Raw genomic sequence first — 21,683 nt, forward strand, 5'->3', positions numbered from 1 at the left:
TCGGCTGGATTTCAGCCTGCACCTAGCTGGAGCAGGGACCCCTCTGCAACCGCCTCCTCATAGCCCCCGCACCAAAGGCAAAGGCAGAGCACATAGAACAGAGTCTCCCAGAAACCAGCCCGCGTCCCCTGCCCCAGGAAGGAAGCCACCACACCAGGTATTGATGCTGCATCTTTTTTTGTTTTACTTTTGCCTTAAAGCATGTGCTGAGCTGATGGATGGAGCAGTTTGGCAATGAAAAAGGCCCGAGGCTCGGGCAGCGGCAGGGGGAGGCCAGGCGAGGGGGGGGATCACACCCTCTTTTCCCGGCCAGGGAACAGCAAAGCCCGCACTAACTTCATATAATATAAAACAAGGAGTGGGTGGGCTGAAGGGCGGAGGGAGATTGTAAAATACAATATCTTAGGGGGTTGGCAATAATAAAAAATAAGGTCATTATTTACAAACAATTTCTGGTTTGGGTCTCTGTACAGTAGGGGGTGGGGTGCATGTTGGGGTGTCCGTGGTGGGGGCGGGGGGGTCTTCCGAGAAGGTGGGGCTGAGTGGTTGATCTGAGGAGAGAGGGTTGTGGGTGGGAGGGAGGGGCGAGGACAGAGTGGTTAGCCCAAGGGAACAGTCCAAATTGGGGGGTGGGGCGGGGTGGGGCGCAAGGGGTGGCCCCAGCCAAGATCCGGGGCAAAGGAGGAGGCTGTGGAGTCGTGAAACCCTTTCTCAGGAGCCGGATCCGGGTTCGTGGGCAGGACACGCCCAATCCGAGTCGGGGGTGGGTGAGTCCTGCCTTCTGGTCGTCTAGGAGAGTTTGATGGTGGTGTTGGGGCCCAGGTCCCTGCAAAGGGAAGGAATTGAGGCTGTACCCTGGGCTGCGGGGAGGGCGACCTCCTTCTCTGCCTGCAACCCCCACCCCGCGCGCCCCCCTGCTCCCCCTGGGGACACCCCCTCAGAAGGGGGAAGACACGCACCTCTCGCGGAGCCACTCCTTGGGGTGCGAGAAGTCGGGGCTGGAGCCGTTGGCCCCGAGGTCCTTGGGCCAGGCCTCACTCAGGTACTTGGTGGTCTCGTGGGTGCTGTCCAGGTGGTCGTGCTGCAGGGGGTCCTGGGGCCGGGGCTCCGCCGGCCCCCCGGGCTTGATCTCCCAGCCTTCCGGGGGCTCCACAGGCAGCAGGGCGCCGCGGCCGTCCTCCCACGAGCCCGCACCCTCGTCATAGAACAGGAGGCTCCGGGAGGGCACTGCAGGGGTGAGGGGGGGGAGCGGGGCTGAGCGGGGCTCTCGCAGGACCCCCCACCACGGGGCACAGCCTGGAATCCTCTAGGCGGTTGTTTGGTTCGTTGTTTGGTTTTGAGGCCAGACCTGGTGATGCTCGGGGGGCTTAATCCTGGCTCTGCACTCAGGGATCACTCCTGGTGGCCAACTCAGGGGACCATACGGGGTGCCGGGCATCGAACCTGGGTCAGCCGCGTGCAAGGCCAACGCCTCCCCGCTGTCCTGTCGCTCCGGTGCCTTCACTCTGGGTCGTTTGAACCCCTGGCCCGCTCACTCCCTAACTGTGGGACCTCGGAAGTCACGTCTTTGCTTTTCACCTTTCTAAGATGCCACCCCAGGATCCCCACCCTTCACCTGCACGTAGATAGCAACGCCAGGACATGGCCAGGAGGTGGCGCTGTGGGGAGACCCAGTGGGACATGGGCCACAACGGCTGCATCCCAGCACCGCTAGTCGTGGTCCCCAAATTACGAGTAAAATAAATGAAGACACCAGGCGGTGGGGCTGGGAGCATGGCGCTGGCTGGGTCCGAGTCCTCCCCTCTGCTGCTCACCGCCGTTGAGTAAACCTCTCCTCCATTCTCCACCCTGCTCTGCCAGCAATGAAAACACGTCTATGGGGTCCCTCCTCTGTGTGCTGGGTTGGGTACAACCCCCCCGTTCAGCCCAGCAGGCCTCCGTGCCAGTGTGTGTGTGTGTGTGTGTGTGTATGTGTGTGTGTGTGTGTGTATGTGTGTGTAGGGTGAGGAGATGGGAGGGGCAGGGCTATGGGGGCTCTCCGGAACAAGAGGCGACACCCCCAGCTTCCAGTATGGGAAGGGCACCCCCTGCCAGTCAGCTCCAGAAGCATTTCCTCTGGTAGACAGATGAGCCCCCGCTTCCTCCTGCACCCCTCCCTCCTCCCGTCCCTCCCCTACACCCCCGCCTGAACCCCACTGCCTTCATAGGGAGGGAGGGAGTCCTTCCTGCCCGGCTCCCCGCCCTGTCCTGCTCATAGCTCAGTTCCACACTCGCCCCCAGTTTGTATCCCATCCCCTACGGCGAGGGGGGGGCTCCCTCCACCTCCCTGGCCTTAGCAGGGGACACCAGGGCTGTCCCTCTGGCCCATCTGCTGCTGCCCCTGTGCCGCCTCCCTTAGCAACTCTTCTCTTCTCTCCTTCTCAGTCCCCAGAGTGGAGCCCCCCCACCCCCACCCCCTTCCTCTTCCCGTCCCTGGCCTCCCCTGCTTCCTGCCTCCAAGGCCCTGCAGGACTCAGGCCTCCTCCACAGGAGCACTGAGGAACCTTCTTTCTGCACCCCTGCCCCCACCCCCGCCCCCACCTCCATCTGTTTCCTCTTCCTCCTCCTGCGATAGCTCAGCACTCCCCAAGGTCAGGCAGGCCTCCCTGGAATCCCGGGGCGTGCAAACCCAGCCTTTCCTTCCCTGCACCTCCTCTTTCCTCTGGAGTGCTCCCGCCCCCCCCCCCCCCGCGCTGCCCCCCCCACCCCACCAGCACCTGCTCTGCTCCACTTCCCTCCTGGCTCCCACGCTCAGTACACAGGGAATTGCTGCTCTCAGTTTTCCCTCCCCAGAGGAAGCAGTTAAAAAAAAAAAGAAGCACAGAGAGCCTAAGATACCAGCCCAACAGTCACACAGCCAGCAGTATGTTTCTAGAGCTCCATGTTGTTTTTATGTTTTGTTTTTTTTTTGGGGGGGGTGGCTCATGCCTGGCTCTGTGCTTAGGGATCACTTATGGCAGTGCTTAGGGGACCACATGGGGTGCTGGGGTTTAAGCCCAAGTCAAGCATGCTACACACTGTGCTATCTCTTTACCCCACCCCCCCCCCGCCCCCATGCTATGTGTGTGTGTGTGTGTGTGTGTGTGTGTGTGTGTGTGTGTGTATAAAGGCGTTTTTGGCTCTGCACTCAGGAATCATTCCTGGCGGTGCATGGGGGACCATAAGAGATGCCGGGGATCCAACCTGGGTCGGCATGTACAAGGCAGATGCCCTACCTGTTGTACTATTGCTTCGGCCCCCATGCTAATTTTTTTGGGGAGGGTCACACCCGGCGATGCACAGGGCTTACTCCTGGCTCTTCACTCAGGAATTACTCCTGGCGGTGCTCAGGGGACCCTATGGGATGCTGGGAATCGAACCCGGGTCGACCGCGGACACAAGGCAAATGCCCTACCCGCTATGCTATTGCTCCAGCCCCCATATTAAAATTTTGTAGTGTTTACATTTATTGTTTTGGGGTGACACCTGAGGACACTCGAGGCTCCTCCTGGTGTTCGGGAGACCATTAGCTGGACCCTGGGCCTCCGACACGCGGTGCAGGCCTGCAGCTCCGTGCTCTGACCCACCGTGTCCTCCCAAGCCTCTCGGGATGGTGAGATGAGGTGCCCTGGTCACCACCCTGTCCTCTGTCCTTGGCAGACATGGCCAGGCAGGCATCAAGGCACCCCTGCTGGCCCCGGGGTGGGGTAGGGGGATTGTCTCAGAGGTACTCAAGGCTCAGAGGTTACCTTATCAGAAGTGGCCAGTCAGCGGGCACCCCTTTGCCATCTGGCTGGGAGACACTGAGGGTCTCAGCAGGTGTCCACTCACCCTGTCTCTCCTCCCCACCTTCCCTAACCCCCCCCCCCCGGACCTGGCATCTCAGGTCCAGCCCTCCAGCGCACACGGGGCATCTGGGTGCCCTTTGACCCCCTGGATGAGGAGAGAGCAGCAGAGGGGGTTACCCCGAAGACTTCCAGCCGGGGTGGGAGGGGGGACTCACTCTGACTGTCCGTGTAGACGCTGTCAGCCGCGGGGTGCTCCTCCACAGCGTGGGGGCTGGAGGAGAACTCGGGGAGGCAGGGCACCAGGGAGCCGAGCACCAGGACGAAGCACAAGGCTGCCACCTGGGAGGGGAGAGCGCCAGGACACCGATCAGTGGGAGTTCAAAAAAGAGGCTCACCCCAGCTGACCTCCACTTTCCCTCTGACCCTCTGAAAAGTTTCCTTCCAGGGGCTCCGGGCACTACCGGGCGAGGTGGAGGGGCAAGAGAAGGGACCCTGTTTGTTTTCCTATTCTTTTTTTTTTCCTTTTTGGGTCACACCCGGCGATGCTTAGGGGTTTCTCCTGGCTCTGCACTCAGGAATTACTCCTGGTGGTGCTCAGGGGGCCATATGGGATGCTGGGAATCGAACCCGGGTCGGCCATGTGCAAGGCAAACACCCTACCTGCTGTGCTATCGCTCCAACCCCCCTGTTTGGTACTGAGGGGGGAGGGGTCTAGATTCTCAGCTGCAGGAAGGGGCCCAAAGCACAGACTAAGTGGGCACCTGCTGGGAGGCTGTCCCTCTCAAGGAGGGGCCAGCAGAGGCCCCCGCTGGGCACTCAGGGCTCCTCTGCATTCAAGGACCCCGACCCTCATCCATCCCAGAAAGTCTCATTCCCAAAGCACAGAAGCCGCTTTCATCCCCTACCCGTGAGTCATGACAAACCCATCCCAGGTGAGAACGGGTCATGTTCTAGAACATTCCATGGGCCTGGTGAAAGAGACTGGCGTGGTTCACTCCAGGCACGGGGCGCCCATAGGACTGCTGCCTAGACACCCAGCCCAGAGAGGCGGCCTGTGAAAGTCCTCCTGTGACCGGTGGGGTGGGCAAGGACACGTACCATGAGGCAGGTCCCTGTCTGGGTGGCGGCCATCTTGTACGGTCTGGAGATCTTGTTGGTGACCAGAGTCTGGAGTTTCTGCAGCTGCTGGAGCAGGGTCCTGGGGGTGGGGAGGGATGTTGGGACACAGCGGTCACTGGCGGGGACCCAGCAGGCCTCCTGCCACCCATCCTGGGAAGGACCTGGGCTGGCTCCAGACCCAGCTTCCGCCCCAGGTGGCCGTTTCACTCAGGACAGAAAAGGTCACCCCCTGCTCGGCTCCTCTGTGGTGTGGCTCGGACACCTGGGGCCTGCCTCATGGCGAAAGGCTGGGCCCCCTGAGGGTGGAGGGGGGTGTCCTCTGAGGAAGCCAAAGTGGCGGAGGATGGCCAGGAAGGCCGGCGCCCACCTAGGGGCTGAGCTCACCCTCTCCTTCTGCCCCCACCCACACCCGCGTCCACCAAACGGGCCTCCCTCTGTGCTCTGACCCCTCCCTGAACTGACAGCCTGTGGCCACTCTGGTCAGTGCTGAGTGCTCAGTAAATGGTGGACTCATTTTTGTGTCATTGCGGTTTTGGCATTAGTCATAGCACACGGAACACTGGGTTTATTTATAGACATCCCTGTCAGTCTCCATGGCTAACTCTGGGCTCCCTGAAGGCGGGGGGCCAGTTTCCACCCAGTGTGGCATCTTTCCCTCTGCACCGAGGGGGCTCGGCCCACGCAGCCTTGGAACGAGTCTTGAATCATCGTGTTCTCCACCCGCTTGCAGTTCTCAGAATGGACAGCAGGTGGCGAAACAGCTCCAAGGGCCTGGCCCAACCTGGGGCCTCTGAGGCACCTGGGGAAATTCGGTAGAAGGCTGAGGGGTCCCCTCTTCTTCCCTGAACGAGGGGGGCTTTCTAAAGGCTATTCTGAGGCGTGGAGGAGCTGGGGGAAAGGAAGGAAATAAGGAGAGACCCTGCCATCGAGCACATGCTTCTTAGGTGCTGTTGTGTCAGGGTTACTTGGTTTTTTACTTGTAACTTGTTTACTCCATCATTATCAAGCACTGAGGCTGGGGATGATGCTCAGTAGTAACTGCATCCTTTGTACGCGTGAGGTCTTGGGTTTGACTCCTAACACCTCTCCTCATAACAGAGATCTTCTGTTATGGGCTCCTGGCTGGCTCCGGGCGAGGAGGCCACAGCAGAAACAGTCATGTGAGTTGACATTTTTGTTTTGGGGGCTGCACCCAGCAATGCGGTTACTACTGGTTCTGCTCTCAGGAATGCAGTAGTGGTCCCCTGGAGATGTTCAGGGGATCATGTGTGATGCCGGGGATCAATCCTGGGTCGGCCACATGCAAGGCAAGTGCCCTACTCACTGTGCTATCACTCTGGCCCCATGAGCTGACATTTCAGAAACGCCAGGCGCAGTGTCATTGGACCCTCCCAGAAATAGCCCCCCACGTCTCCAAACCCAAGGGTCAGCAGCTTCCTCACAATCATCAAAATAACTGGGGGCACGCTGAAATAATTGGGGGGGCACACCAAAATAACTGGGGGGCAGGCAGAACCCAGAGAAGCAGCAACTTTGGAGCTGCTGGGTCAGGGCCAGGCTGTCCGTCCACCCTCCCCCACTATCCCCTACCCCCCACCCCCCCCAACCCCTGTCCTGCTCCCCATCTCTCTGACTAAACTGAGCAAGTGAATCACCCGGGAACTGGTCAAAGCACCGGCTCTGAGTCAGCCGGGCCTGGGAGACTCCCGGGCTCTAGATTTCTCACGCCCAGCAGCTGCCGCTGGCCCAGAAGCTTCTTTAGAGCAGCCAGGGGCCAGACAGTCGTTGTGAGGGGTCAAGGGGTCCTGGGTGACCCCAGGGCTTATGAGGTCCCTTATGGCAGAGTCTTGGCCGGCTGCCTCTATGAGGCCTTGAAAGAAGCTTTTCTTCTCTTTCTCCTTCTTTCTTCTTCTTCTTCTTCTTCTTCTTCTTCTTCTTCTTCTTCTTCTTCTTCTTCTTCTTCTTCTTCTTCTTCTTCTTCCTTCCCTCTTCTTCTTCTTCTTCTTCTTCTACTTCTTCTCCTCCTCCTTCTTCTCTTCTTCATTCCTTCTTCTTCTTTCTTCTTCTTCTTCTTCTTCTCTTCTTTCCTCCTCCTCCTTCTTTCTTCTTCTTCTTCTTCTTCTTCTTCTTCTTCTTCTTCTTCTTCTTCTTCTTCTTCTCTTCTTTCCTCCTCCTCCTCCTCCTCCTCCTCCTCCTCCTCCTTCTTCTTCTTCTTCTTCTTCTTCTTCTTCTTCTTCTTCTTCTTCTTCTTCTTCTTCTTCTTCTTCTTCTTCTCTTCTTTCCTCCTCCTCCTCCTCCTTCTTCTTCTTCCTCTCCTCCTCCTCCTCTTCTTCTTTCTCCTCCTTTTCCTTTTCCTTCTCCTTCTTCTTCTTCTTTTGGTTTTTGGTGGTGCTGAGGGCTTATTCCTGCCTCTGTACTCAGGGATCCCTCCTGGCAGGGCTCGGGGGACCATATGGGATGTTGGGGATCAAACCTGGGTTGGCCGCATACAAGGCCAGCACCCTCTCCACTGTCCTACTGCTTCAGTCCCCAGAGAAGCTTTTCTAAGAAGTCGTGCGGGGGCCACTTGACCCTTTGACCACACTTTGAAAACCTTGAAAAGCACTGAGCCTCCTGCCACATCTTGGCTCTCTCTGGCTCAGCCCAGCCCTGCCCAGGCCGTGGTGTGCAGGCAGGCTGGGGAGGTCTGTGGGGCCCCTGGCTTGGAGTGCCTGGCCTCCTGAGTTCCCCAGCCTCCCAGACCCATTCCACAGCCAGGCACCCCCGTGGCAGGGTGGGGACGGGTGGGGCGGGGCCCTGCCTACCTGTTGGCGTTCTCCAGGGTCTCCACCTTCTTCCACAGCTCGTTGTTCTCTGATGTGAACGTCTCTACCCTGCGGGGGCGGGGCACACACCCGGCTGAGGGAGAGGCCCACCTGTGCCGCCGCCCCCTCCTCCTGAGCCCTGCCTCCCACCTCTGCAGCCCCTGCCCACTCGCTGTACCCCCTCAGGATGATGCCCCTGTCTGTGCCCTGGTGCCTGGGGGCAAGGGGCTGGGGAAAGTCCAAGCCTCTTACTTCCTTTCTTCTTCTTCTTTTATTTTTTCCTTTTTGGGTTACACCTAGCAATGAACAGGGGTTACTCCTGGCTCTTGCACTCAGGAATTACTCCTGGCGGTGCTTGGGGGACCATATGGGATGCTGGGAATTGAACCCGGGTCGGCTGCGTGCAAGGCCAATGCCCTCCCTGCTGTACTATCCTTCCGGGCCCCTCTAACTTCTTTTCTTTTTGTTTTTTGGGGTCACACCCGGCGATGCACAGGGGTTACTTCTGGCTTTGCACTAAGGAATTACTCCCAGCAGTGCTCAGGGGACCATATGGGATGCTGGGAATCGAACCCGGGTTGGCCGCGTGCAAGGCAAATGCCCTACCCGCCGTGCTATGGCTCCAGCCCTCTTACTTCTTTTCTAGGCACTCCACGTACTCCTTCTTCTTCCGGCGGCTCTCCTGGGCCGAGATCTAGAGGTGGGGGGGAAGGCCGGTGCAGGGGTTACTGTGGCCACATACAGAGCCACTTCCTGCAAACCTCCCCCACCCCACCCCTCACTTCCGGGCTGGTATTTCCAGGGGGGCTGAGCTCCCCATCCATCCAGGCAGCCCCCCGGGAGGGAACCGGGCCACTCTTTACCTTATTCTTGATTTTCCTCCGGACCCTCTTCAAGGCCTTCTCCTCGGCTTTGGTGAGGGGGAGTTTGGTGGGGATGGGGTAGCCCTCGGCGATCAGGGTTCGCTTCTCCTCCTCTGTCAGCAGCAGCGGCCCTGAGGTCCCCTGCAGTTTCTGCGGGAAGGAGGACAGGACTGTCCTGGGCTCCAGGGCAAGCTGCCCTGCACTGTGGCCTGGCAGGGACCCCACTTCCCGGACCCAGTTTTCTGTCTCTCTTTCTTTCTTTCTTTCTTTCTTTCTTTCTTTCTTTCTTTCTTTCTTTCTTTCTTTCTTTCTTTCCTTCCTTCCTTCCTTCTCTCCTCTTCTCTCCTCTCCTTCTCTCCTTCTCTCCTTCTCTCCTTCTCTCCTCTCCTTCTCTCCTTCTCTCCTTCTCTCCTTCTCTCCTTCTCTCCTCTCCTTCTCTCTTTCTCTCTCTCTTTCTTTCTTTCTTTCTTTCTTTCTTTCTTTCTTTCTTTCTTTCTTTCTTTCTTTGTTTCTTTCTTCCTAACTACACCCAGCAATGCTCAGGGGTCATTCCTGGCTCTGCACTCAGGGATTATTCCTGGCAGCGCTCAGGAGATGATGCAAGACTCTGGGGATCGAACCCAGGTCAGTCATGTGTGAGGTAAGCACCTTTCCAGCTGTGCTATCCCTCCGGCCTAGTTTTCTCATCCGGAGAAGGGGGCTTGAGTAGCCCTGAGGGGGAATGTGTCAGGCTTTCAGCACATGACCGGGGTTCCCGAGCTCCAAACCTGGATTCCACAGTCTCCAAACTCTTTTTATTTTTTATTTTTGGGGCCACACCTGGTGGTGCTCAGGGCTGAGTCTGGTGTCCTCGGGGGACCATATGGGATGCTAGGGAGTGAACCTGAGGTGGCTGCGTGCAAGGCAAATGCCCTCTCCACTGTGCGATTACCAGCCTCCAAACTCTTTCCAGGGCTCCTGAAATAGCACCCCTCCTCAGACCCCTACAGGTTTTCACTCCCGGAGTCCTCAGCCCCATCCCTGGACTCAGGGTTCAGTACACTCGGCCTAGGGTATTCTGGACTTCCTCAGCTCAACTCCCCCAGAAGAACTCTCCAGCTGCCTCGAGAGTCACAATGTTAAGTTTTATGGGGCTTGAGTGATAGCACAGTGGGTAGGGCATTTGCCTTGCACGCGGCCAACCCAGGTTTGATTCCCAGCATCCCATATGGTCTCCTGAGCACCGCCAGGAGTAATTCCCAAGTGCATAAGCTCGGAGTAACCCCTGTGCATCACCGAGTGTGACCCAAAAAGCAAAATAAATAAATAAATAAAATTTAAAAAAAGAATGTTAAGTTTTAGGTGGGGATGGGTGGGAGCACCATTCCCAGTGGTGCTCAGGGTTCATTCCTGGCTTTTTTTTTTTTTTTTTTGCTTTTTGGGTCACACCTGGAAATACTCAGGGGTTATTCGTGACTCTAAACTCAGGAATCACTCCTGGTGGTGCTCGGGGGACCATATGGGATGCTGGGCATCGAACCTGGGTTGGCCGCATGCAAGGCAAATGCCCTGCCCGCTGTGCTATTGCTCCAGCCCCTCACTCCTGGCTTTACACTCAAGAATCACGGTGGGGCTCTGGAGACCCTGTGTGGTTCCAGGGATTAAACCAGACGAACCATGTACAAGGCACGCGCCCTCCCCCCCTACTGTCTCTCCAGCCCCTCACATTCTAGTCTTAGCTCTGACATCCGGGCGGGGTGGCCTCACAGGCCCCTCCTTGTTCCCTCTTCACAGGAGGCAGGATTAAAGGGGCCTCACTGCCACCAGCCTGGCAGGCCGCTCTCTGAGTGCCGACGGGGTGGGGACCAGATCTGGGGGGCCTCATGAGCAGGAGGAGCGCCTTGACTCAGAGCCAGTACCCTGCACCCTCAGCCCCGGGACTCCCTGCTTACATGTGGGGCAGTGAGGAGCGGAGAGCTGGAGATGGCCGTGGAGGAGCGGGCCATTGGCCGGACAGGGCTGGAGGGGGGCAGGGAGCGGGGACTCTGGGAGCCATCGCTGTCACTGCCGTGGCTGCTGGGGGGCGTTGGTGGCATCTGCACCAGGTCCTCTGGGGAGAGAGGGGAGCCGGTTAGCAGGGTGACCCTCCCCCATCTGCTGGGCATCAGAGTGGAGTGTAGCGCCCCTGGCACGGTGGGGGACAGGTTGTGGTCCCCGAGCTGTGATGTCAGAAATCCCCTTCCCCACACACACACTCCACCTGTTCACACAGACAAGCACAAAGTTGCTTCTGGAAAGCTGTCCATCCCTGCTGCCCATTCCTGCCGTCCACCCCCACCATGCATTCTCTCCATCTACCCCTGGGCTCCTCCATCCTCACCGTCCCTCCCTACTACCCATCCTGTGTCCACCCCCGCCGTTCATACTTGCTGTCATCCCTGCCATCCATCCCTGCCTTCCATTCTTGCCCCATCCCCACTGTCCATCCATCCATCCATCCATCCATCCATCCATCCATCCATCCATCCTACCATCCATCCATCCATCCATCCATCCATCCATCCATCTATCCATCCATCCATTCCTGCTGTCCATCCGTGCCCCTGCCTCCTTGGGGCCTGGTCATGGACATGGATACCACCAGGGCTGGATTCTGGGATCCCTTCCTTGGCTCCATTTTGGGGTGGGGTCACGCCCCGTGGTACTCAGGGCTTCCTCCCGGCTCTGCACTCAGGGGTCACTCCTGGCAGGCTCAGGGGATCATTTGGGGTGCCGGGGATCGAACCCAGGTTGGGCTCATGCAAAGCAAAGGCCCTACCTGCTGTACTGTTGCTCTGGCCCCAAGCTCCTTTGCTTTTGGACCACACCTGAAGGTGCTTAGGGCTTCCTCCTGGCCTTGCACTCAGGGATCACTCCTGGCGGGGATCAGGGGACCATATGGGATGCCAGAGATCGAACTTTTGAGCACGTGCAAGGCCAGGGTATTAGCGCCTGTATTGTCTCTCTAGCACAACTTTGTGGAACATAACCCAGGCCCTGAAACACAACAGGTGCCTCTTCAGCATCTGAGGGATGATAAGGGGGATGAGATTTAGTTAACCCTTTTTCCTTTGGGCCAACTCAGCCTTTTCTCCTAGTCAATCCTAGAAGCTCCTGTGTTCCCTTCTCCCCGGCTGGGCCTGGGATGTCAGGGTCTTCAGGCTGCTGGGGTTTTGCTCTCTTCAGTTCACAGACCAGCTATGTTTGGGGCTCTCACTGCTCTGCGGTGCTCACTGGCTAGGGACTGTCTCTTCTCTCTGCTTCCAAAGCTCCTGAGAAGTCCAGTGCACTCTTGTTCTATACATGGATGGATGGAGGGATGGGCAGATAGCTTGATGGATGAACAATAGAGAGATGAACGGATAGACAGATGGATGAACAATGGATTGGTGGTTGGAGAGATGGGTAGTGGACAATCAGCCAACAGACAGATGGATGGATAGATGGGTAAGTGGACAGATCGACCAACAGACAGATGGGTGGATGACTGATGGGTAGATGGGTAAATGGACAGATGGATCAGGAGATGGATGGATGGAAGGAAGGGATGATGGATGGATGATTGCAGATAGTTAGTGATGGGAGGGACATTGACAAAGAGGGTGAGAGGGTGTAAGTCACAGTGTGACAATTATAGACTGGGTAGCAAGGGGACAGAAGGGATGGAGAGTGGGCAGGGTGGGGAGGAGATTCTGACCTGGGCATTATAAGCAATGTCAAAGGAGATGGGTGGGTGGGACCAAGGGAGTAAAGATGCCATCTCCTTGTGATGGGGCCTGGACGGTGTCCTCCTGGACACTCTTACCTTGTGTCACTTTGAGGAACTGGTTCACCTCCTGGGGCTCTGCTTTGATCACTGGCAGCTGAGTCATCTCTCCTGGTGCCTGGGAAAAAGCCAGGTGGAACTCTGTGTTTCTGGGGCTGCCATCCCATCCCCCCACTTCCTCCCACTGAGGAGCTGAGGAGGTGCCAGGGCCAGAGTTCCCGGACTCCTGGAGGCTACGGAGGCTGGTTCTCCTTCTGGGAGGAGCCAGGTCACTCGAGTACGGCTCGTGGAGCAACCCAGGCCAGAAGCTCTGGGAAAGAGGAGGATGCCCTGCGGATTCTTGAGGCCAGGCCCCCAACGCTGACCACCAGGGCTTGGGAGTTGACTTCAGCATGGCACTGGGGAAGGACTGCACAGGCTGGGCAGCTGTGGGAAGTGAGCCTGACCCCTCGAGAGGGACGCTCCAGAGGAAGGATGGGGTGCATCACGGCAAACCTGAGTCAGGCTGGGAGAGGAGCTGAGGTCAGGTGGTACCCGAGATCTGAAAATTGCCAGAACTTAGGGTGCTGGAGTCGAGGGGCAAGGCAGTAGATGTCGCTGGGGTGAGGTGGGGGGTAGAATGTAGGCCAAAATTTTGAGCCATTGAGGAATCCTGGGCTGGAGAGATAGTACAGTGGGTAGGGCATTTGCCTTGCATGCAGCCAACATGGCTGACCCGAGTTCGATTCTTCCGCTCCTCTCGGAGAGCCCGGCAAGCTACCAAGAGTATCTCGCCTGCACAGCAAAGCTTGGCAAGCTACCTGTGATGTATTCGATATGCTAAACACAGTAACAAGTGTCACAATGGAGACATTACTGGGCCCGCTCGAGCAAATCGATGAACAACGGGAGGACAGTGACGGTGACAGTGAGGAATCCCAAGGTGTTTGAAGCGAGTGTGGGTGTTCGAGTTACCCTTCGAACAAACAAGCATTTCTCTCTCCCTCTCTCTTAGCCAACTTCCTGTTCCAGAAAGGACTTGAACATACGGAGCTGCAGGTACATGACGACCAGCATGCAAATATGGGGTGTGCTCTCCGAGGGGGGCACCGCGCAGGGGGGCTGGTTTCAGGATCACCCGCCATCCCCTGGCACCCTGGGGTCTGCATCCAGCAGAGACAGGGGTGGGGTGTGCAGAGACTCTAAGATTGAGGAGAATGGGTAAGAACTGCAGAAGGCCGGAGCTGGTAAGGAGTCTGGGGAGTCCCACGGCACAGCTGAGGGGCGGGGGGACCCTGACGGGGACAGAGGGGGCTCCATTGGTGTCACATCGCACCCTTGCCCAAGGCCTGGCCCTGGCTCCTGGGCCTTCTCCTTGGGGTTGTGACCTCACTAGTCAGGCTGAAAATGGGGACTGGGAGCATTTCCCATCCTGCTGGACAGGGCTTCAGCGGTCATGGTCAAGGCCATACAAGTTCCTCCACAGGGGCAGCCAGGCCTGACCTCAAGGTCAGTGGACGCAGAGAGGCTGACCTGTTTCTTCGATATCTGAGTCTCTCCCGGCGGGACTCAGGGGCCTACTTCTGCCTCTGTGCTCAGGGGTCAGTCCTAGGGGTGCCGAGGGATGGAAGCGGGTTTGGCCACATGCAAGGCGAGGGCCTTAGCCCCTGGACTGGTCCAGACTGGCCACAGGAGCTGATTCGGGCGGCCAGCAGGGGGCGGGGCTGACCAGATTCTCACCCTGAGAGTCTGCACTGCTGACCCTCCCTGGGCAGAGAGACAGGGTAGAAACTCAACAGCAGAGAAGGAAAGGAGAGGAAGGGGGAGGCTGCAGCCCCGTTGTGTCCCCTGAGGGCCCCAGGACACAGGCAGCGCCATTCCCAGAAGGACTCTCATTCCCAGGAGTGTCTTCATGCTCTGCCTTTCATCTCGGGCTGGTGCTGTCACCGTGACACTCCTGGGGGCTGATGTGGGCATGAGAGTCGGGTGGGCAGACTCATCCCGGGCCAAGGACATAGCTCAGCTGTGGGTGCTGGGACCCAGGTTTGAGTCCTGGGATAGCATGTTCCCCTACACACACACACACACACACACACACACACACACACACAACATACCCCTTAGAGCAACATCTGGAGGGAGGCCTTCAGACACTGCTGAGGTGGCCTTCGTGGCTCCTAGCCCCGTGGTAGCACCATGTCCTCAACCCTGCCACCAGCTCTGTCACCTGGCAGTAGCCCTGGGAGCAGCCTCCTGAGCTGTTTGTTTGTTGCTTGTTTGGGGGCCACACCCAAACGATGCTCAGGGCTTCCTCCTCCTGGCTCTGTGCTCAGGGATCACTCCTGGTGGGGTTTGGGGGACCATATGGGGTGCCGGGGATCGAACCTGGGTCATGTGCCAGGCAAATGTCTCACCCATTGTACTTTCTCTCTGGCCCCCTCCTGAGCACCATTTGGGACACCCCCCCTCACACCCCATCCGACCTCTGGAAAAAACATGACTTGGGGGACTGGGGAGATGTTCAAAGGGCTGGAATGCAGGAACCCCAAGTTCCATCCTTGGTGCTATAGGGTATGGCCTCCAGCCGTCAGCCCCGTCCCAGTCCCTAATCTCACGAGTTTAACAACGAAATAGAGCATACAGATTTTTGTGTTTCCCTTTCAGCCTTTCTTCATTTTAAAAAATCCTGACCCTTGGAGGAAGCAAACTGGCCAGGCCAGCTCCATCTGCGGGGTCCCGGTCCAGCCCCTCCCACCTGCTCCTGCCTCCAGCCAGGTCCCTGACCACTTCAGGAGGCTTCGGGGGGGTGGGGGGTGGGCAGAGAGAGGCCTGTGGCTTGGACCTCCCTGTCCCCAACTTGTCCCTGTTCCAGAGCCTTGGGATCAAGGGGGGTATGGCTGCCTCTTCCCCTGGAGTCCCACGGTCCCTCCTCCCTTCCTCAGCCCCTCTGAGGAGCCCAGACTCACCTGGTGGGGGATGGGCAGCCTGGACAGGGGGCTGAGGCCCAGCAGCGGGGCAGGGCCCACAGGGGTGGCAGTGGTGGCAGCGGCGGCAGCAGCGGCAGCAGCGGCGGCCAGCGGGTCCACGGGCAGCTCTGGGCTCTGCTCCTGCTTCACCATGACCGAGCAAAGTTTGCGTCCCAGCAGCCAGGCTCCATGTTCCACTTCTGGGGGTGGGGGCGAGAGCAGAACCCAGGCTCAGGGGAAGCCAGGCCCGGAGGGTTGTCACCTAGCTGGAGCACTGTAGGTCCGGGCCGAGGACAGAGGCTGGGGTGCTGGGAGGGCAGGCAGGAGAGGGAAGGAGGTCCCCCGGGAGAGGGGAAGCAGGGCCAGGACCTGGAGGAACGAGGCTGGCATTTTCTGTTTGTTTATTTATTTATTTATTTGCTTTTTGGGTCACACCCGGTGATGCTCAGTGGTTACTCCTGGCTTTGCACCCAGGAATCACTCCTGGCGGTGCTCGGGGGACCATATGGGATGCTGGAAATCGAACCCGGGTCGGCTGCGTGCAAGGCAAATGCCCTAACTGCTGTGCTATTGCTCCAGCCCCTGTTCTTTTATTTTTCGTTGTTTGGGCCACCCCTGGCGGTGCTCAGGGATGACTACTTGGCTCTGCACTCAGGGATCACTCCTGGCAGGGCTTGGGGGACCAGTTATGGGCTGCCAGGGATCGAACCCGGGTCAGCTGTGTGCCAGACAAGTGCCCTATCCATGGTGCTATGGCTCCAGCTTTGGGGCTGGCTCTTTCGTCCTGCACCTGACCGAGTGGGCGTGGCTACAGCCTGGGTCCCTCCGGATAGCCACCCTGCCGCCACCTCATGGGTTGGAAGTAGCCAAGAGGAGGTCACTAATGGCCTTCCAGCTACCGCTGGGTAGCAATGGTGAGCTGGTGACTATTGTCTATGTGCTATGCTAGTGTTGGCACCCAGTGGGGAGCCCTATTGAGATGCTGGGGTGGAAAGGGAAGGAGAGATGGGGTGAGAGGAGCCAGCGAGGCTGGTAGCCAGGCCTTGGAGACTGGGGCTGTGAATTTTGCAGAAGCAGTGAAGAATTTTTTTTTCTTTTTGGGTCACACCCAACGTTGCTCAGGGGTTATTCCTGGCTCTGCACTCAGGAATTACTCCTGGCAGTGCTTGGGGGACCATATGGGATGCCGGGAATCGAACCCACTTGCAAGGCAAACGCTCTACCCACTGTGCTGTCGCTCTGACTCAGCAGTGGAGAGTTTGTCGAAGTTTTCAGCCTTGCTCAAAAGATCAGAGAGAGAGAGAGAGAGACAGAGAGAGAGATAGATAGATAGAGAGAGAGAGAGAGAGAGAGAGAGGGAGAGTGAGAGAGAGAGAGAGAGAGAGACTGTACAGCAGCTTGGGCACTTGCCTTGCAGGCAGCTGACCCAGGTTCGATCCCTGGTGCTCTGTTATGGTTTCCTAATGCTTCACCTGGAGTGATCCCTGACACTGAAACCCTGGAATTGCTGGGTGAACAAATCCTGGGGAGATGACTCAACAGGCTGGAGTGCAGGCCGGTAGGGCGTTTGCTTTGCACGCGGCTGACTGGGTTCGATCCCCGGTATTCCATATGGTCCCCTGAGCTCTGTCAGGAGTAATTCCTGAGTGCAGAGCCAGGAGTAACCCCTGAGCATCACTGGTATGACAAAAAACAAAACCAAAACCAAAACAAAAATGATCTCCAGAGACTAGGGGAGGCCTGAGCAAAGTCAATGATAGTGGGAGTGGGGAGTAGGGAACATTCTAGAGACACACCTGGAAGGAAGAACACACTTCCTCAGTGTGACTGAGGCAAGTGGTGGGGGGGGTGTGAGGGGTCACGCCTGCTCAGGCTTTCCAGGGCAGTGCCCACTTTCTGACCTTCCCATCCCCCCAGTGCACCTACCCTTGGACACTGGACTGGCAGCCTCACCCCTTTCCCACATCCTGGTCAGCCTGGCACACGGGGGACGGCGCATGGGAAGCAGCCGGCAAGGCCAGCTGCAGAGCAGTGGCTAGGGGGGGGACCCTGGACTTGGGGGGGCGTGGATGAGAAAGGGGTCACCAACCCCTTGTCAGAGGCCAAGCCCCGCCCTGCTGGGAGCATGAGGGCCTGGCACTGGCCCACAGGCCACCCCTGGGCTCCAGGGACACCCACAATCTTCCAAATTACAGGGCCAGCCCGCTGGCCTCCGGGAAGTTGGCCCCCGCAAAAGGCCCACAGACAAATTGCTCTAAAAATAGATTTGGGGTGGCCCAGCAGGGGTGGGTGGAGGGGAGAACTGGCAGGGGCGAGAATCCGCCCCCCATGCAGGCTGAGGCCTCTGCGGCTGCAGGATCTAGTAGCCCCACCAAGATGTCCCAGCCTTCATGGGGTGGGAGGGGGGGAGGCCCAACAGCCTGATCCTGGGCCCCAGAATCTGAAAGATGTGCACGAGCACAGCTGTCAGCTCTGCATCCATCCGCAGAAACTGGCTTCAGCCTCCCGCGCGTGGCGGGCAGGGATTCCGGCAGCCTGCAGTGCCCCCCTCTGGCTACTCCTGAGTCCTGCTCCCTCACCAAGGAGGTGGGAGAGACTCGCTGGAGAACGCGGTCCTCCGAAGGCGAAGAGGACGCAGGACACGGCTCACAGTCAGAGTAGAATTCATTCAGAAGGACTTTGGGGGCCAGAAAGATAGGGCAGCAGGCTAGAGGGCATACGCCTTATAAACAGGAGGCCTGTGCTTGGTCCCCAGCACTTCATAGGGTGCCTGAGTACCCCCGGGTGTGGCCCCAAAGGAAAAAAAAAGAAAAGAAAGACTTTGGGACCAGGGGCTGGAGCGATAGCACAGTGGGTAGGGCATTTGCCTTACACGCGGCCGACCCAGGTTCGATTCCCAGCATCCCATATGGTCCCCTGAGCACCGCCAGGAGTAATTCCTGAATGCATGAGCCAGGAGTAACCTCTGTGCATCGCTGGGTGTAACCCAAAAAGAAAAAAAAAGACTTTGGGACCAGATGATAGTACAGCAGGTGGCGGTGGCCTTGAATACGGGCCACCCCAGCTCAATCCTCAGCATCCCATCCCATATGGCTGCCCAAGCTCAGCCAGGAGTTATTCCTGGGTGTAGAGCCAGGAATAACCCCTGAGCATTTCTGGATGTGACCCCAAAGCCATAAAAAAAAAAAGAAATGAAATGAAAGACTTTGATGAGTGTAGCCAGAGACTAGCCACTAATTATTGATCTATTATTATTATCGAGTTATATAGACATTTAAATTTAATCCTGACCAGGCTTCTCTAGGCACATATGATCATTATTTTATTTTGTTTCTTGGTTTTGGGACCACACCCAGCAGAGCTCAGGCCTTACTCCTGGCTCTGTGCTCAGGGATCACTCCTGGCAGGGCTCAGGGGACCTTCTGGGGTGCCAAACCCAGGTCAGCGACCTGCAAACAAGTGCCCTGCTTCCCTGGACTATTTCTCTAGCTTTTTGATCTTCATTTTATAAATGAGGAAACAGAGACTCAGTGAGGTTTAGTAACTTGTTCAAAATCGCTCCGTAGCTAGTGGAGGCATGGGGGTTTCCACTGAAGACAGTCTGGTTCCATGGCCAGTGCCTCTTGGCTGCAAATTTGGGGGATGCCAGGGTGTGAAGCATAGAATCAGACTTGCTTGTTTCCAAGTGTCGGCTCTACATTTCACTGTGTGTGTGTGTGAGAGAGAGAGAGAGAGAGAGAGAGAAAGAGAGAGAGAGACAGACAGAGAGAGACAGAGAGAGAGTGTTTTGTTACTGGTGCAAAGTGGGGATAATGATCGAAGTGGTTTCTACCTCACGTGTGAATGGTGAGGACCAAACACACAGGTCCCTTGGACCCTTGGGCATTCTATAGAAATGTCCCCAGTTACTCCCATTTGCCAGTGAAGAAACTGAGGCCCAGAGGCCAGGAGCCATGACCGTGGTCACCTCCTCGGTCTAATAGGGCCAGGAGTGTCTGTGCTGGATAGGGCCAAAGGGAGCTCCTCTGGGGGTGCAGTTTGGAGTCTGGAATAAGAATTCTATCAGAGAAGAAACTCAAGGGGCCCTTTTCCTAAAAGGGGTTGGGTAGGGAGGGTTAGCTACCTAGAACATGCTAGAATAGGCTCTAGCTTCAAGAATAAAAGTGGGGTGTAGAAGCGTCTCCCAGTTGGGATCTGGGAGGATATTACAGTAGGAGGAGGTGGAAGGTTCTGAAATTTTGGTAATGTTCCCACATTTATTATTTAATTCCCTTCACTCTTTCCTCCAAGTCAGTGATTGTCAAATACAAGTTTGTGCTCAGAACCATCTGGAAGGTCAGTCCTAAATCCTCAGGCTTCCTGACCTGGAAGAGTGCCGCCTATGAATGTGCATTTTAACACGTTTCTAGAATTCTTCAGCAACAACCTCCCCTGCGACATTCCCATGTGGGTTTGGTCTGAGGGAGGATGAAAAGACCGGGCGAGGGCCTGAGAGACAGTATGGTGGGTAAGGGGCTTGCCTTGCACACAGCCTACCAGAATTCAATCCCTGGCACTGCTTCTGGTTCCCAAAGCACCGCCAGGAGTGGTCGCTAAGCACAGCTGGGTGCCACCCCAAAACCAGATCCAAATAAAATATAATCATTTCTAGATTGGAGACAGGAACCAGGGCCAAAAGGACAGTAAGTATAGTGGTTAAGGCACTTGCTTTGCATGTGGACAACCTGGGTTTAATCTCAGGTCCTCCATATGGTCCCCCAAACCCCGGCAGGAGTGATCCCTGAGCACAGTACCAAGAGTAAACCCTGAGCACCAATGGGAGTGGCCCTCCCAAACCAAAAGGCCAGACCAGCCTCCTCCCGAGAGATGTTTGTAGGGATGTCTTAGTCTGCAGAGAGCCCCCCAGGGTCCCTTGGAAGATCTCTGCTCCTGCCCTTGGGGGTCTGTGCCTGCCCTTCTCTCTCCTCCTTACCCTGGGTGGTGTCCTCCATTTTGATGGGCACGAGGGGGCTCTGGGGCGCCGAGTCTCCGCTGAGCGAGTAACTGTGCTCTGCCTGGATGCCTGGCGTGGGGGCATCCAGCTCCATGTCCAGAAGGGGGCTCTTGTCGTCCAGCACCGGGTCGTCAAAGAAGCTGCTGAACAGGTCATTGGAGAAGTCCTCCATGTTCTCCGTGAAATGGTCCAGGTGCTCAGGGAAATGCTGGGGGAGGGGGTTAGAAGGGGGGGGCTTAGTTTAACTTGGGACGGGGTGCAGGTGCTGCCGGGGGGGGAGTAACCCCATCCTCGTCACCATACCCCCACCCATATCCCTCTTTTACTCTTTTACAGCCCCTTCACCACCAGCCTCTTCGTTACTCTTCCCGTCCTTATTCTAGCACCGTCTTCAACATCTGTCACCCTCTAGCATCTGCGGCTAGCTGACCACAGCACCACCATGCCCCTCAGGGGCATTATCCTTCAAGGGAGGGCTGTGAGTGACAGGCAAGAATCCCCCCCGAAGCTTGGGGTTTGGAGAGACAGCTCAATAGGCTGGAGTACCTGTTTTGCAGGCCGTGGGTGGTGCCTGGGCTTGATTCCCAACACCCCAGGGTCCCCCTGAAGACCACCAGGAGAGATCCCTGAGCACAGAGCCAGGAGTAGCTCCCGAGTACCACCATGTGTGGCTCCAACATGAAATTAAAAAAAAAAAAAAGCATCCCTAGATAGGAGACAGGACTGGCTCTGTGCCCCGGTGCAAATCTCTTTGATTATCCAAAGCCATTTATGAGTCCACTCTGCTTCCCTCGTGGAAAGTCTAAATGAAAGGAGGAGTGTGCCGATGCCAGCAACTTTTGGGTCCCAAAGGCAGTTTTAGAGGTCTTGGCATGAACCTTTGCTGGGATGCAGGAGGGCAGGGTTCCCGGGGCCTGCAGCCCCTTATTTAGTCCCGTCCCCATTGTCCTCAGGCCTCCAGGGCCCCCTTCTCAGGTCATCCCTTGTACTGAGAGAGGAGTCTCAGGAGCCACGTTCCTTGCCTTTGCCTCCTGGCCTGGATCCTTCTCGCTTATGACTCAGTCCCGATTAAACTGTGGGTGGTGACTCATTAATGGTTGTGAAATCAATTTAGTAGGTCACGACCAGAATCTCAGAAAAAAAATAAAACAGACCAAAATAGAGTAGAAACTATCAGAGCGCAAGAAGCACAGGGAAGTTAAATACCCCATGATATTTTTATCTTAGTCATGTGTTTGTGTGTGTGTGTGTGTGAGAGAGAGAGAGAGAGAGAGAGAGAGAGAGAGAGAGAGAGAGAGAGAACTGGTTAATGATGTAAAATGTATTTCTTAGAAACAAAAAAAGACTGAAAACCAGTGGCCACTGTGAT

At 57.0% G+C, this 21,683-nt stretch overlaps 1 protein-coding gene across 1 annotated transcript in view; it reads right to left on the reverse strand.

The window, feature by feature from the left end:
• Positions 1-565: 565 nt before the first annotated feature.
• Positions 566-21,683, reverse strand: part of CREB3L1 (cAMP responsive element binding protein 3 like 1) — a 42,387-nt gene continuing 21,269 nt past the window's right edge. Inside the window, exons 2-12 of the mRNA XM_056130826.1 lie at positions 20,294-20,522; positions 15,322-15,521; positions 12,416-12,494; positions 10,524-10,681; positions 8,593-8,742; positions 8,365-8,423; positions 7,730-7,798; positions 4,905-5,004; positions 4,022-4,145; positions 960-1,227; positions 566-826 (exon numbers count right to left, since the gene is read on the reverse strand). Coding sequence (XP_055986801.1) covers positions 790-826; positions 960-1,227; positions 4,022-4,145; positions 4,905-5,004; positions 7,730-7,798; positions 8,365-8,423; positions 8,593-8,742; positions 10,524-10,681; positions 12,416-12,494; positions 15,322-15,521; positions 20,294-20,522 — 1,473 coding nt within the window. The 3' untranslated portion in view covers positions 566-789. The remainder of the gene's footprint in view (positions 827-959; positions 1,228-4,021; positions 4,146-4,904; positions 5,005-7,729; positions 7,799-8,364; positions 8,424-8,592; positions 8,743-10,523; positions 10,682-12,415; positions 12,495-15,321; positions 15,522-20,293; positions 20,523-21,683) is intronic.

The sequence above is a fragment of the Sorex fumeus genome, unplaced genomic scaffold (assembly GCF_029834395.1).
Source record: "Sorex fumeus unplaced genomic scaffold, SorFum_2.1 ptg000007l, whole genome shotgun sequence".
Classification (NCBI taxonomy): Eukaryota; Metazoa; Chordata; class Mammalia; order Eulipotyphla; family Soricidae; genus Sorex; species Sorex fumeus.